The sequence below is a fragment of the Wyeomyia smithii genome, chromosome 1 (genome assembly GCF_029784165.1).
Source record: "Wyeomyia smithii strain HCP4-BCI-WySm-NY-G18 chromosome 1, ASM2978416v1, whole genome shotgun sequence".
In the NCBI taxonomy this organism is placed as follows: Eukaryota; Metazoa; Arthropoda; class Insecta; order Diptera; family Culicidae; genus Wyeomyia; species Wyeomyia smithii.
In genome coordinates, this window is record NC_073694.1 from 189917805 (window position 1) to 189930740 (window position 12936).

Genomic DNA, 12936 nt, shown 5'->3' on the forward strand with positions numbered 1-12936 from the left:
AAACGGACTGGGCATTGATAAAAATTTGACATATGGTTGCCGTTACAATTCGCACAGCGAAAATTTTTACTCTCTTTCACAGGACATGTGTCCTTTTTGTGAGAAGAGTCTCCACAATTAAGACATTTTTGTTCCATGTTACAGAATTTGGAACCATGGCCATAACGTTGGCAAGTACGGCATTGGGTGATATGCTTTTCACCTCCGCCATACTTCCTATAAATTTCCCACTTTACACGCACATTATACAAAGCATGTGCTTTTTCAAAAAATTTTAGGTTGTTAACCTCATTGCGGTTAAAATGAATTAAATAATTAACAAGGGAAATTCCAGTTCTCTGACTGTTTTCGCCTCGTGATTTTTGTTTCATTAGAATTACTTGGGTAGGGGCTATGCCAAGTAATTCTGTTAAAGTAAGTTTGATCTCATCAACGGTTTGATCGTTGGTGAGACCTTTCAAGACAACCTTGAACGGCTTGGCGTTCTTGGTGTCATATGTAAAAAATTTGTACATTTTTTCAGTTAAATACTGAACAAGACGATCACGACCCTTTACTGAGTCGGCTAATAAGCGGCATTCACCTCTACGGCCAATTTGATAGGTAACTTTAACGTCAGAAACAAACGTTGAAAGTTCCTTTTTGAATATATTAAATTCAGAAGAAATAGTTACCACAATAGGTGGAACTTTCTCCTTTTTTAAAGATTTTATATTTTGTATAGTTTCATTATTGGTAACTTCCATTTCACCAGCTTCTTGCTCAGGCAAAATATCAAAAGGATTGTCACTACAGACACTCGATGTGTCAGAAAGAGATGCCTCTCTTTTCCTCCCCGCAGCGATGCGAGGTTTCTTTTTCCGTCCAGCCATTTCAGGTGATACGAAAAAAGTTAAAACAAATGTTAAATTCACAAGTAGGTAGTCTTGAGAAAGACTGATGGGAAATAACTTTCAGGTAGTCTTCAAAAGACACACTGACAAAACACAAACTTTGAAGCTATAGGCAGTCAAAGACCACAAGCAACCGAAAAAACGTCTGATCTGTAGGACAGTTCAAGACGCACTGATTGCAGTTTTGTTTAGTGAGCCCAACAGACTGTGTAATCAAGGTAGTCAAAGGAACTTACCGAAACTGATTGGAGCAAGGACTATTTTGTAAGCCGTCGGTATTCTTGCTTCAAAATGTGTCGTTGAAAATAAATCAATGCTATTTATGGACCTCAGCCAAATGCCTGACAGAAGGCAACACCAAATAAAAAAAACAATGCTTTAGGTTTATTTACCATTAACTAAATCACACACTTATTTGCTTTTCTCTATTTCAAACTATTCACGGGTGAAACCACTTTTATTTATCAGTAGAATCGAAATTAAAAAATAATATTGTAACCTAAACCAAAGCCGAGTGAAAAAGTGCAACCGCAACGCTCGCAACTCAAATTATAAGTTCCCGGTTGTCAATTTCCGAGCTATAGGAAAATAATTCCAACATCAAAGTAAATGAAATCAGGTATTGCATGATTTTCGCTATGGGGCTCTCGTGGATGATTTTCACTCACATCTGTTCTTGAATTCATTTGCTTTGAATGTCGGTTAGCATCCTTCAAAATATGAAAGTTATTTCTTCGCTTAACGAATTCTTTTCTTCCACAATTCACATGATGAATCATGTCATTTAACATTAATTATCTTTCACTCGAATATTTCATATGATTATCGATGTTTGCATAATCTGATAATTCTGAATGATGAATCATTCACTTACGGCCTGGCAACTTGGTTCAGTGTAGGACCCGAACCGTATGTTTTATGAAAATTCGAAATTTCGTTCATACTCATGCCCTATCCCATTTCCGAAGTGCACACTCAATAGTGTATTTCATTTATTCTTGTTTTGAATGACAATGTTGATTCGACAGTTGAATTTTTTTCGCATTTTGTATTTTCGGTTTTTCGACGTTTTTGTGCCAGCTGCATAAATCGATATTGAAATTAGTATACTCTGGTTAAAAAAGCATTGCTATTGCAGCTCGTGCCGCGCGTCGGTCGGAAAATTAAATTAAATCACTCTCTTATTGCAGCTGCGTTGCGGACAATACACTTGGACGCTCGAAAAAGTATATGGAGGTGTCCGGTCGACCGGGGCCAGCCGAATTTGTGTCACCACCCTGGAGCCGCTCACCCGATAGCTACAATCTGACGTGGAAGGTGGAAAGCTATCCACCGCTGCTCGAGGTCCGTCTGCTCTACCGGAAGCTGATGGTGAGTAATAAACACTTACTTTGACAAGCATATATTGTGACAGCATCAAAGTTTATGTCAATGAGCTTCGGTATTGAACTCTTACTTCATTCGCAGATGAACGAAACATTCCAACAACCAGGCCGATGGCATGATGTCATCTTGACGCCTTCTCCAAGGCCGATCTCAGAACCGCTAACACATGTTATGGCATTCACTTTACGTGGATTGCTTCCCAGTTCGGTGTATGAATCCATTGTGCAAGCGAAGAACCGCTACGGATGGAACGAGGTAAGTCTCAAACGTCGGACGACTAGAAGAACGATAGCCGCTCAACCGACATTTTCTACCGTCCCAGGTCAGCGACATCTTCCAGTTTTACACTCAGAGAATATCGTCCGACATCCACTCGGAGGAGATGCAGGTGGCCAGTTCCACATCCAGGAGCAGTGCCGCCACATTGCATCGAATTCAAACGGACAGCAATGTAAGATATCTGATGCTGGCACTCATCGTCTGCCGGCTGCTAGTGAGCAACAATCTGCAACGAAATCTTTAAGGTTATTTCACGAGAGGTTAAGATACAACAACACAAAATAGCAGAAATGTAGTAATACCCACCCTCAGTCATTGCACCACTTTATCTATCTCTGTCTCTCTCTCTCTCTCTCTCTCTGTATATTGTAATTCCTGTCCCCTTTTAAAGAAACAATGAGTTTTTATTTCCACTGGCGGAGGTTTTTTAAGACCCCTTATCAGAGAAAATGCTATTTTGCTCTAGCCATACCCTATCTTTCATAGTTCGTCTAGTTATGGTGTACACACAAGTTCGTAATATGCAATTCTAGAAAAATCAAGACTACATTTCCAATGAAACGTGGAAAAAAACGCAAATGGTATATACAAATGATATTACATGTTATTATCAGTTTTCATCTGGAAATCTTTAAAATACAACAACACAACTCACACTCCGCATACGAGATATTGTATTTTTTTTTTTTCAGGATGTGGGGAAAAGTGTAACTATTCGAACCTGATTCATCGTAGTCGGTATCAAATGTCATATGCTGCGTTATTTTTTTTCCTGTATGAAGCACACATTATGCTAAGTTTCTGCGAGTTCAGCAAAAAGCACGAATCTACTGACTGTCATTAAAAATAAGCCACCTCCGAAAAAGTATATTAAAAATGATTTGCCGAAATTTACGTAAAAGTCAGCAGTTTTAGGTTACTTGACTTGATGGTACCACTTAACTCGATCGTTCATAATCTGAGGAGCCAGTTGCGAATTGAACCTACAGACCGCAAATTATTTTTTTCTTGACGTAGAACTACGTCTTCGCAATCTGAGATGAGCATGTATTAACGAGAGGAGCTGTTTTCAAATGCTAATAACTTTCACACAACTGTACGGAATGTAATAACTAATGTGTCGTTGAATAGCTGAAACACAAATCTTATCTTATATATCCTTTTAACCTAGCAGAAATTGAGGGAATGTTCCACAAAAATTGAGGGAATGTTTCTTAAAAAGCAAACATCGAAAAGTAGCTTTTATGTTTTTTGAGTCAAATTTATGAAACGAATCACCGTCCTGGTAGTAAAAACGATAATGGCACCTCCGTATTGCGAATGTTTTAATTTGGCATTTTTTCTGACCTTTACGGTTGCTCACCACCTTTGTTAATTTACCTTCATGGGACAAAAGCCGAAGTTCCATTGATAGAACAAACATAGCTGAAAAGGTACGAATCGTTCTGCTTAACCCTGCCATCGCTCGTAACGAAGTTTTCTTTTCCAATTCTGTTGTGCTCAAACATACAATTCGCCAGCGCCGACACACGATACTGATATAGGATATTCATACTCGTACACCAAGTAAGCAAAAAAACCCACACACACATTAGCTTAGTCATATAATAAGATGCAAATCAGCTCAGCTGGGTGTTGTCCATGTTAATGCTAGTTTTCGTCCCGACCCGGTTGGGGCGTATCAGCTAATCGACTATTCCTCAAACGTATATATTTTTGTACAAAAGTTTTTACGCTGTCGCCTTCAAATAAGGTAAGAGAAGAAAAACGAAATAACGTCGCCAAAAATTTTCACCACTACAAAGCCACAGTGGTAAGCAGAAAGGCATTTTTGCATCATTCCCGTTCGCTTTGTAGTACAACCACAAGCACAACCCCTTGCGTTCGCTGGAGAAAACAAGAAAAAAAACGGAACCTGTACATGTGTAAATGTAACCGATCGACTGTGAACTAATACTTGTGTGGAATGTTTGTGAGAAGCAAATGTCAAATTGCATTCGATCTCAATTCTTTAGGGTCGCATTGTTGTCATTTTATGTAACGTAAAGCGTTTCTGCAAGCTCAATTCGATCTTTATACAATATATAAAAAATGCACCCCAGTGAACGCCGTAGGTTAACGACATTAATCACCCGTTATAACGTTAAAAACAGCACAGCTTCATCCCGATTTTACTTTTGTTTTGCCTAAATATAGGCCAGATTCCTATGCCCAACGATAAGTCAATAGGACTGTGGAAACCCGGGAAAGCACAAACTCTGTGACCATGAATGAAGCTGAAACCGCACATAATACCAGCCTGCGCATAAGAGAGTGATAAAGCTGATGCAGCGAGCGCCAGTGACAAATTATGTGAATTAAAATATTCACAAACAACCATCGCAAAACTGCGATATTTAAACCCGTCAGACCTGCTGCAGTTGTTAACAGACGCGCGAAGAGCGATGCCAAAACCTTCCAGTGAATTTTGACTTTTTAATTTCATTATTTTCATTCACACCCTTGAAGAAGGACACTTCAGACACTGGAAACGTCGGTAAATTAAAAAAAAAATTAGAATGCTGAAGAAAACACATGTTTCACCGCGATATTTTGGTGCCGATTGCTCCTCGCTCCGTTGAACCCACCGCTTAGTTGATAAAAGTTTCATTTCTCGTCAAAAACCCTTATTTTCTTTTAAATATGGCTGCAAATAATTTCCAGAAATAAACTAATACAGTCATACCTCGATATAAGGCAACCTCGATATAACGTAACTTTTTAAAATGTATTGAAATTGAAAATAAATGACACAGCAACTGGTTTTGGGGTATGAATTGCTTCAAAAAAATGTTTGTAGTAAGTTCTGAAACCAATGAAACCAATGCGAAAATTATCCTAAATGGGCATAAGATAGGCTCAGAAATACTAATAGGTAATGGAAAATAGGTTTTCACGCACCCTTCAGTAACAATTCACAGTCTTGCATCAATTGAAAAAAAAAATTTTTTTTGCTGGTTAGAATTTTCTCTAAATGGGCATAAAAAAGGTTTAAAAATACTGATAGGTGATGGGAAATAGGTTTACGTACCTTTTTGAGTAACCATCAACAGTCTTGCATCAATTACAAAACTTTTTTTTTGCTTGTTGAAAATTGTCCTAAATGGGCATAAAAATGGTTTAAAAACACTGATAGGTGCTGGGTAATAGGTTTTCACGCATCTTTGAGTAGCCTCTTGTATCAACTGAAAAAAAAATTTTTTTTGCTTTTGAGAATATTTCTAAATGGGCATAAGAAGGGTTGAAAAACACTGATATGTTATGGGAAAAAAAGGTTTTCGCGCATCTTCGAGTAACCATTAACGTTCTTGCGTGAATTAAAAAAATTTTTTTTGCTTCGATATAACGTAACGAAAATACAAATAAAGTTGCCTCATATCGAGGTATGACTACATTATTTTTAACCCAAAAAATAGTAATTTCAAGTGACAGCGCTGCCTGATATGTTTTTTTTCCCATTTGAAAAAATAATAGAAGGGTTGTATACAAGCAACGACCGCAAGGATGACATTGAACTACCTAAGAAATTTCCACAGTTGGTGCAAGCTAAAATGCTAGCGCAAAGCCAGTAGAGAAAACAGTTTAAGCTTTAACTCATTTGTTTGGTTGTTCTGAAAAGAACAATTTGTGCATCAATTTAAAGTCCTATATTATGTCTGTTCTACCCGCGACTGTGAGTATTACGGCACTCTGAGAACACAGCAGAAATCTTTTTTAATATTAAAACCTAGATATGTTATGATTGCCAAGATCCAGAAAGCTTGTGTTGTAGTCAAAGCATAGCAGAGCTTCACCGGAAAAAATTCCGCTACCGCCACCGGTGCCACTGCTGCGGAATTATTTCCGACGAACGCACGATCCAAAAGTAAAATGATTTGTTTGAGCAGAAACTCAAAGCCCATGGTAATGCTTTGAGAGCCCGCATCTGTTTTATAACTAGCTCCTCCCTTTTGTTAGGTTTTGTCTTCTCTCAGTTTCGGTCAATGCAAGACGCAATGATTTTAACTCTACGTTGGCAACCAGCGAAAAATGACCGGCTGATGAGCACTCACATAGGCAACAATTTGAGTCGTATAGTGTTGGGTCTTGGAACGACAAGCGTTTTTTTTTTTTGCTCTGGTCAGATGAAAGTAGATAGCAAAAAAGTCAGTGCTCTTTCAGCTATGTAACATTTGATTACGCTGTTGCGTTTTAATATGTATTTTCTTTTAATTGTCATTTTTGATTTGGCTAAAACATTACATAGACGTTTCTATAGGCAAAAGATGCCATTTTTTGCTATTGGTTTATTTTTTGGAACACGACTCATTTTTGAGAAGCTATTGAAAAATTCTATTTTGGAAAGGTATTGATTATTACAAATATTTTAGGGCCAAAACGGTGCGTTTGATCGATGAATGTCTTCAACAAAGTTGTAGATAATAGTTCTGTCTTTCCGGGAAAAATATGCACTCTGAAAAAAAAATTATTAAAAAAAAAGTTAAAAGAAAAATTAAAACTAATTATCTAAAAAACCTCATTTTTTAAATCTATTTTTTTTTATAAAAACTATTAAAGATTACCTTAACAATGCAACCAAACTGATCATGGAGAAATCAGGTAAAAAAAGTTATGATATTTTGAAAAGGGAAATTATTCAATTTTCGAGGGTACAATAGAAAATTAGAATTAGAAGTGCTACAGTAAATTTTTTTTAACGCAATTCAGTATCATTCGCTAATTCATCAGAAAAGAAGCATGAATGCTGGCAATGTTGGTCTTCTCGATCGGAAGACACTGGGTAATTTGATCGGGTTCCGTTCCCTAGGTAAGTACGGTATCTGAAAGGTGCTCCTCCAAGAACGGAACCAGTATCTTCTGCAAGCACTTCACCTAGTTCAGCTTCTGGTTGATAGCAAGTCAGTTTTAAAAGATTCCTTTTTCTTTTTCGTCATGATCTTTGCCGAACAGCCACTATCGGTCTTTCGCTCGACCAGATGCCAGGATCCGGCAAACAGTGCTTACGGGCACATCTTCGTCTTGAAAGTGGTCTATTGTAAACTTTCCACCTTGACTTGGCCTAACAAGCCAGTCGTTGTAGGTTCGAGACTCGGCTCGGGAGAGACTGTTAGTGTCAGTCAGTCAGTCGGTCAGTGCGAAGTATGTGTATAATAAACAGAAGGCCGAGTACGGAATTAGAATGTAACACCAAGGCTTTGCTTTTTACTTCTTTACAGAAAGGTTTTGATCTGTCTCATTTTTTGAACGCCCGATAAAATCGGATATGATGCTGATTGAATTTCTCTACCTAGTTGGGACCGTCCTTCTCACCATCTATAGTAAATAGGTTAGTTTAAACAGAAGTAGGTTTTTTTGAAGCACAAAGAGCGATATAATTTTCTGTTTACCATGTTAAGCATTAAGCGACCAATCAGAGATCTAAATCTGCGTTTTAATAAGGCTTGAACAATTTCAATAGTTAAATAGTTCGCAGTAATAAAATTTATTTTTTTTTGCATTTGGGCAGTTGCATAGATGATGTCCTAATCCTTTGCTACTAGATTGAAGGAAATCCGCTGTAAACAATGGGGCCATCCACATACCAAGTGGACAGATTTTTAACGATTTTGACCCTCCCCCACCTCCCCCTCCGTGGACAACTGCCCATATAAATTCTAAAAAAAATTGTATGGACCGTGGACATTAGCCAAACTAGCATTTTTTGGCTAATGATTGTTTTTCATCTGAAATTTGATAATTTCATGATGTTCCTGAGAAAATTTACACACAAATGTACATAAGGGACTTGTGTGCAATTGCTCGCAGTCCAGTATCTTTACATCAGGAAAGTCGGAATTCTTAAAACAACCTAAACCGCCTTCAAAGAGTCGATCTCCACGTCTCGCGCTGGACGATACCGCCAAGTAAAGAGCTCAGAACGAGCTAGATTGTTGGCCTGATTCAGGTCGTTGACCACGACATGGAGCTTGTTCGGTTTGACCCTTAGAATTTCGGTCATGGCAGTGGCCGGGAATAAATAGTCAGGAGGCTCGACGATTCGTCTGGGTGAAGCCTGATACGAGAGGGAACTGAGGAGTTAATATCGGAGAAGAGGTAGAAGGGTCAGGCTCGGAAATTGAAAGATTTACATTCATCGCACTCAAGCACACCTGTACAAGTGACAAGAACTACGTACCGTTTTTCTTTTTCTGTTTTGTGTAAAGCGTTCGTCCACTGGAACACAAAGCACTTGAAACATAAATCTTCTGAGCAGCTGCGAAGCGACACAGTTACACAAAGGCGTGTGACCTTGAGCGCGGAATAATTATATCTAGCGTAGCACTCTAATACAACGCGACCGGGTGAACAATTGCATGTATTGTATTCTATCGGAGCTTTCAAGACCCAGCATAATAGGTTGTCGTCAATAAAATAATTTATTCTTGTTAATTTTACCACACGTTGCAATAAAATGTAGTATTGAGGATAGAAACATAGAACACTATTATTCATCTTACAGTTGACAAAAATGCTTCTGAGAATAAATTAATATGATCTCTGCAAACATACCCGAACACATTTGTTGTTGTTCTCCGCAATATGTGGAAAGAGTAGAGTGAGTATTCACCGGGGAGCTGCGTAGCCGCAAGGTTACAGAGGCCGCTTTGTCAAGCGGATAGTCATGGGTTCGAATCTTTGTAGAATCAGGCCATCCGATGTCAAAAAGGACTTAAGCATGGGTTTATTCTCAGGCTCCCCACCAATTACCCTTCTTTTACGCTGAAATCTACAAATACCTTTGCCTGACTTCCTCTTAACAAAAAAATAAGTCCCTCTTATCAATAAAGCTGGCCAGAAGGACGCACGACGAAACTTCTCCAGAGAATTATAATTGGTGATATTTGGCAAGAGGAACGAGTATCGGTATAGTAGAACAGTAAGCGTGTAAGGAAGAGTAGCACATTAAATACACACAAGCACTGAAGAACAATAATAATAAGCATGCCACTTCTCAATAGAGGTATTGCTATTAACAGAAGTGCGGGATACAGCAGACACCCAGGCATATCTCACAATAGATCTACGATTCTGGTCGCAGTGAAGAAGCCCATACAGGAAAAAAAAATTCACCGCTTACATCTTGGCCAACATGAGTGTTGCGTATAACAATTTTTTACATCAAGCTTTTTTCTTCTGTTTTGTGTTGTGTTTCAGCTGCTCGCAGAAAAAATAACATACTCACTACTAACGCCCGGAAGAGCCAATGTTCCAGTTTGAACTGGATTATTGCAGTTTTTTTCGAGTGATCCAGTCATGCAGTTGGACCACAAACCACAATCCAGTTTTTGTATATTTTTACCAGTTTTATCCAGAATTTTTATCAGCTCCCATTGTAACTTGATGCGTCTTCAAAAGTTCTTTAAGATGGAGTAAATAAAGTTTTCATTGATTTTCCTCTCGCACGAAATTCAGCTAAATTGATAGCAACATGACATGACATAGAGTTAAAAAAATCATTAAAAGCAATGTAGAAGAAAAGTGACCAATAATGGATAAAGCAATCTTTTTTAAAGTCGGTAAAATTTGTAATCGAATAGCGCTGACTCGGGCTCGAAGTTGAATTGTGACCTGGAGCAAGAAAACTACATGTTAAGTGATTAGATTGATGGAGCCTTGTCATATCTGTAGGGTATAATCTTTAGGCGTCGTACACAAATTACGTAACGCATGAAGGGGGGGGGGGGAGAGGGGTAGTTGAGATCGTTACGTAACTGTGATGTTTGCTCAAAATTGCAAATTTGGTGGGGGGCAGGTTGTCCATCGTTACGCAATTTTAGGCGGGGGAGTCATATCGAACGTTACTTATCGTTACATAGGGGGGAGGGGTCTGAAATCTAGGTTTTTAGCGTTACGTAATTTGTGTACGACGCCTCATGTGTAAAACTAGCACTCGTTTCAATGACATTCAAAGAAACCCCATCTGAAGCAAAATTTCAAGCGCATAAATAAGCTTAGTCTTATTAAATTCTTACAGCAGGGATGTATTGAGGATTCAGTTTTTTCCAGTTTATTCAAAATATTATTGGCAATGGCAACCCTGCTTATGCCACAGCTCCGTGAAACAGGAGTGGTGAATCACTCTAGTAAAAATATACAGAAGTACACCGCGGTACGCATTGCTGAGAGAAGTTCGATAGCATTCAAAGAGCAAACATGAGTGACGGGCGGCTGTTTTTTTAGTTTCGAGATTCAAAGCAAATAACGCAATCGGCTTTCCTACCTAGATGCTCCTCTCATTCAAGACACACAGTAGAAGCACTGCAGAGAACTCTGTTTCTCACATAAATGATGAAATTGTGAAATTTGAATTTAAAATATATTCCACTGCCGAAAACTTCACTTTAATTTTTCAAATGCAAAAATAACATATCTGGCAACCCTACTGCTTTCAACTTTTTTTATTGTTTTATTGACTATTTGCTTCAAAACGTAATTTCTAGAACGTTCGATATGAACAAACTTAAACAAGAAGCTCAGAGTGGGCCTGTTTTAGGTCATTGACCTCTATGATACAAAAATTTAGATATATCAGAGGGGACTAGAGTAACATCCATTTCAGATTTCTTCATGCCTTTTCAGAAAGTAACGAAAAGATGTAATATTTGGAATTGAGTATGAAAAGTATAATTATTTGATTCCACACAATTTCATCTCTTTATACAGAATCTAATGAAAAGTTCATAAGTTGTTTTTACTATTTAAATTATGTTGCAAACCTTTGAATGCCCCAAAACTGATCGCTCGCTTGAAACCGAAGTTAACCGAAACGTCACAATTTTTGAGTGTATGATAAATATTCTGATTTCAGTCTCGGTCAATGTGTTCATTGTACAACTGTTGTGTTATGCATTTAACACATTTGCTGTGCAAGGCCAGAGCAATGATTATGCGTTTTGAGAGGACACATTGCTTGATTAAGGCTAGAACTCTGCTGTGCTTTTACCAAAATATTTGTTGAATCTTCATTTCAAAATTTTGTGTAAAATAATTTTTTTTTATTGAATTTTTTTAGTGCTTATAATTTTCACAAAGCATTATTAGTTTTCTACCACTTCAAGGCAAGACAGCTTTTTTATACAGCCAATAGTTTCTACTTTGAATAAATTGTGTGCTAATCTCATGCGCACCAATTGAAAATACTCACTTTTAAAAGCGTGTAATATTTCATTCGTAACCACATACAGTGGTTTGTACACAACGTTTGATTAGCTCTCGCTTGGTTTTTCCCTGTTTCATCAAAGGCGGAAGGTTTTGAACCCCTGCAGCCTTCCTCGTGCGTTCATATCAGATATTAGTAAAATCAGTAAATACAGAATGCCAGTTTCAGCAGGGGGAATGGATCTAGTAGAATAAATAAAATTTCAATTTCAGACAACACAGCAGGTTTGATGACAGTCGTTACCGGTGCACAGAAAGAACAAATATTGTCCGCAATATTTCACAATGTAGTCAAGTCCCAGACACGAGTCAGACTGCCAGCAACATCTTCACTGCAAAAAGACTCATTGAAGCACTAGCGACGCTGCCATTCTGTTTTCACTCGTATCTTGCTGGTAAAATATGAACAAGTAATCAATATTGGAGTTCGCCATCAGTTCAAATTCGTTCCACAATAAAGCAAACTCTGCTTCTGTGAACAGACCAGTCTGTTTGTGAATAAATTTAAAGTAACTAGAGCAGCGAATCAACAAGCAACCAGCCCGAATATAGTCGAACTCATGAATTACGTCGTTTGCACAAGTTGAAAACATTCACTGGGAAGCTTGGCAGAAAAATAAAACAAAACAATTCCTGTGTGGAGAAACAGAACGCCCACTCACGTTACGAGCATACTTCAACTCAACCCCAAAAACCCATTTTCAGTTCGAAGCACCTTCGCGAGCTTTACTGCAAACAACCCCGGCGGAGGAATACACAATAAACAAAAAGCTGACTGCCGTTCGCACCGTTTCCGTACCCATTGCATGCCGCTTCGTGTCAACGGCATACGGGTTCCGAAAACAAATGAGTGTTATTAGCATCAAGGGATTTGAAAATAAACACAAAATATATAACAGTTGAGTCTCAACAACACCGTTCATTATCTGTCTTTACATTCTACTGATCCTCTTTACTGTTTGTTCATCGTATAATGTAACCATTTTACACACCTTAAACAAATTAGACCGGAGGGCGGAAAGCTCGAAAAATTGTTTCAAATTCGTTCCCAATTTTATTATTTGTATTGGAAACACCCGTAGCACAACATGACTAATTAAAACGCACTACTTTCGTACGAAAAATCCTCGATCACCTAAGA

The 12936-nt window shown here is 38.1% G+C and overlaps 1 protein-coding gene across 3 annotated transcripts in view; it reads left to right on the forward strand.

Moving 5' to 3' along the window:
* The window catches only part of LOC129718361 (limbic system-associated membrane protein), a 966807-nt gene extending 956501 nt beyond the window's left edge, over positions 1–10306 (forward strand). For all 3 annotated transcript variants that reach the window (XM_055669073.1, XM_055669074.1, XM_055669075.1), the window contains 3 exons: positions 2084–2264; positions 2361–2534; positions 2602–10306. In XM_055669073.1, the coding sequence (XP_055525048.1) occupies positions 2084–2264; positions 2361–2534; positions 2602–2802 (556 nt within the window). In that variant the 3' untranslated portion in view covers positions 2803–10306. The remainder of the gene's footprint in view (positions 1–2083; positions 2265–2360; positions 2535–2601) is intronic.
* The last annotated feature ends 2630 nt before the right edge of the window (positions 10307–12936 follow it).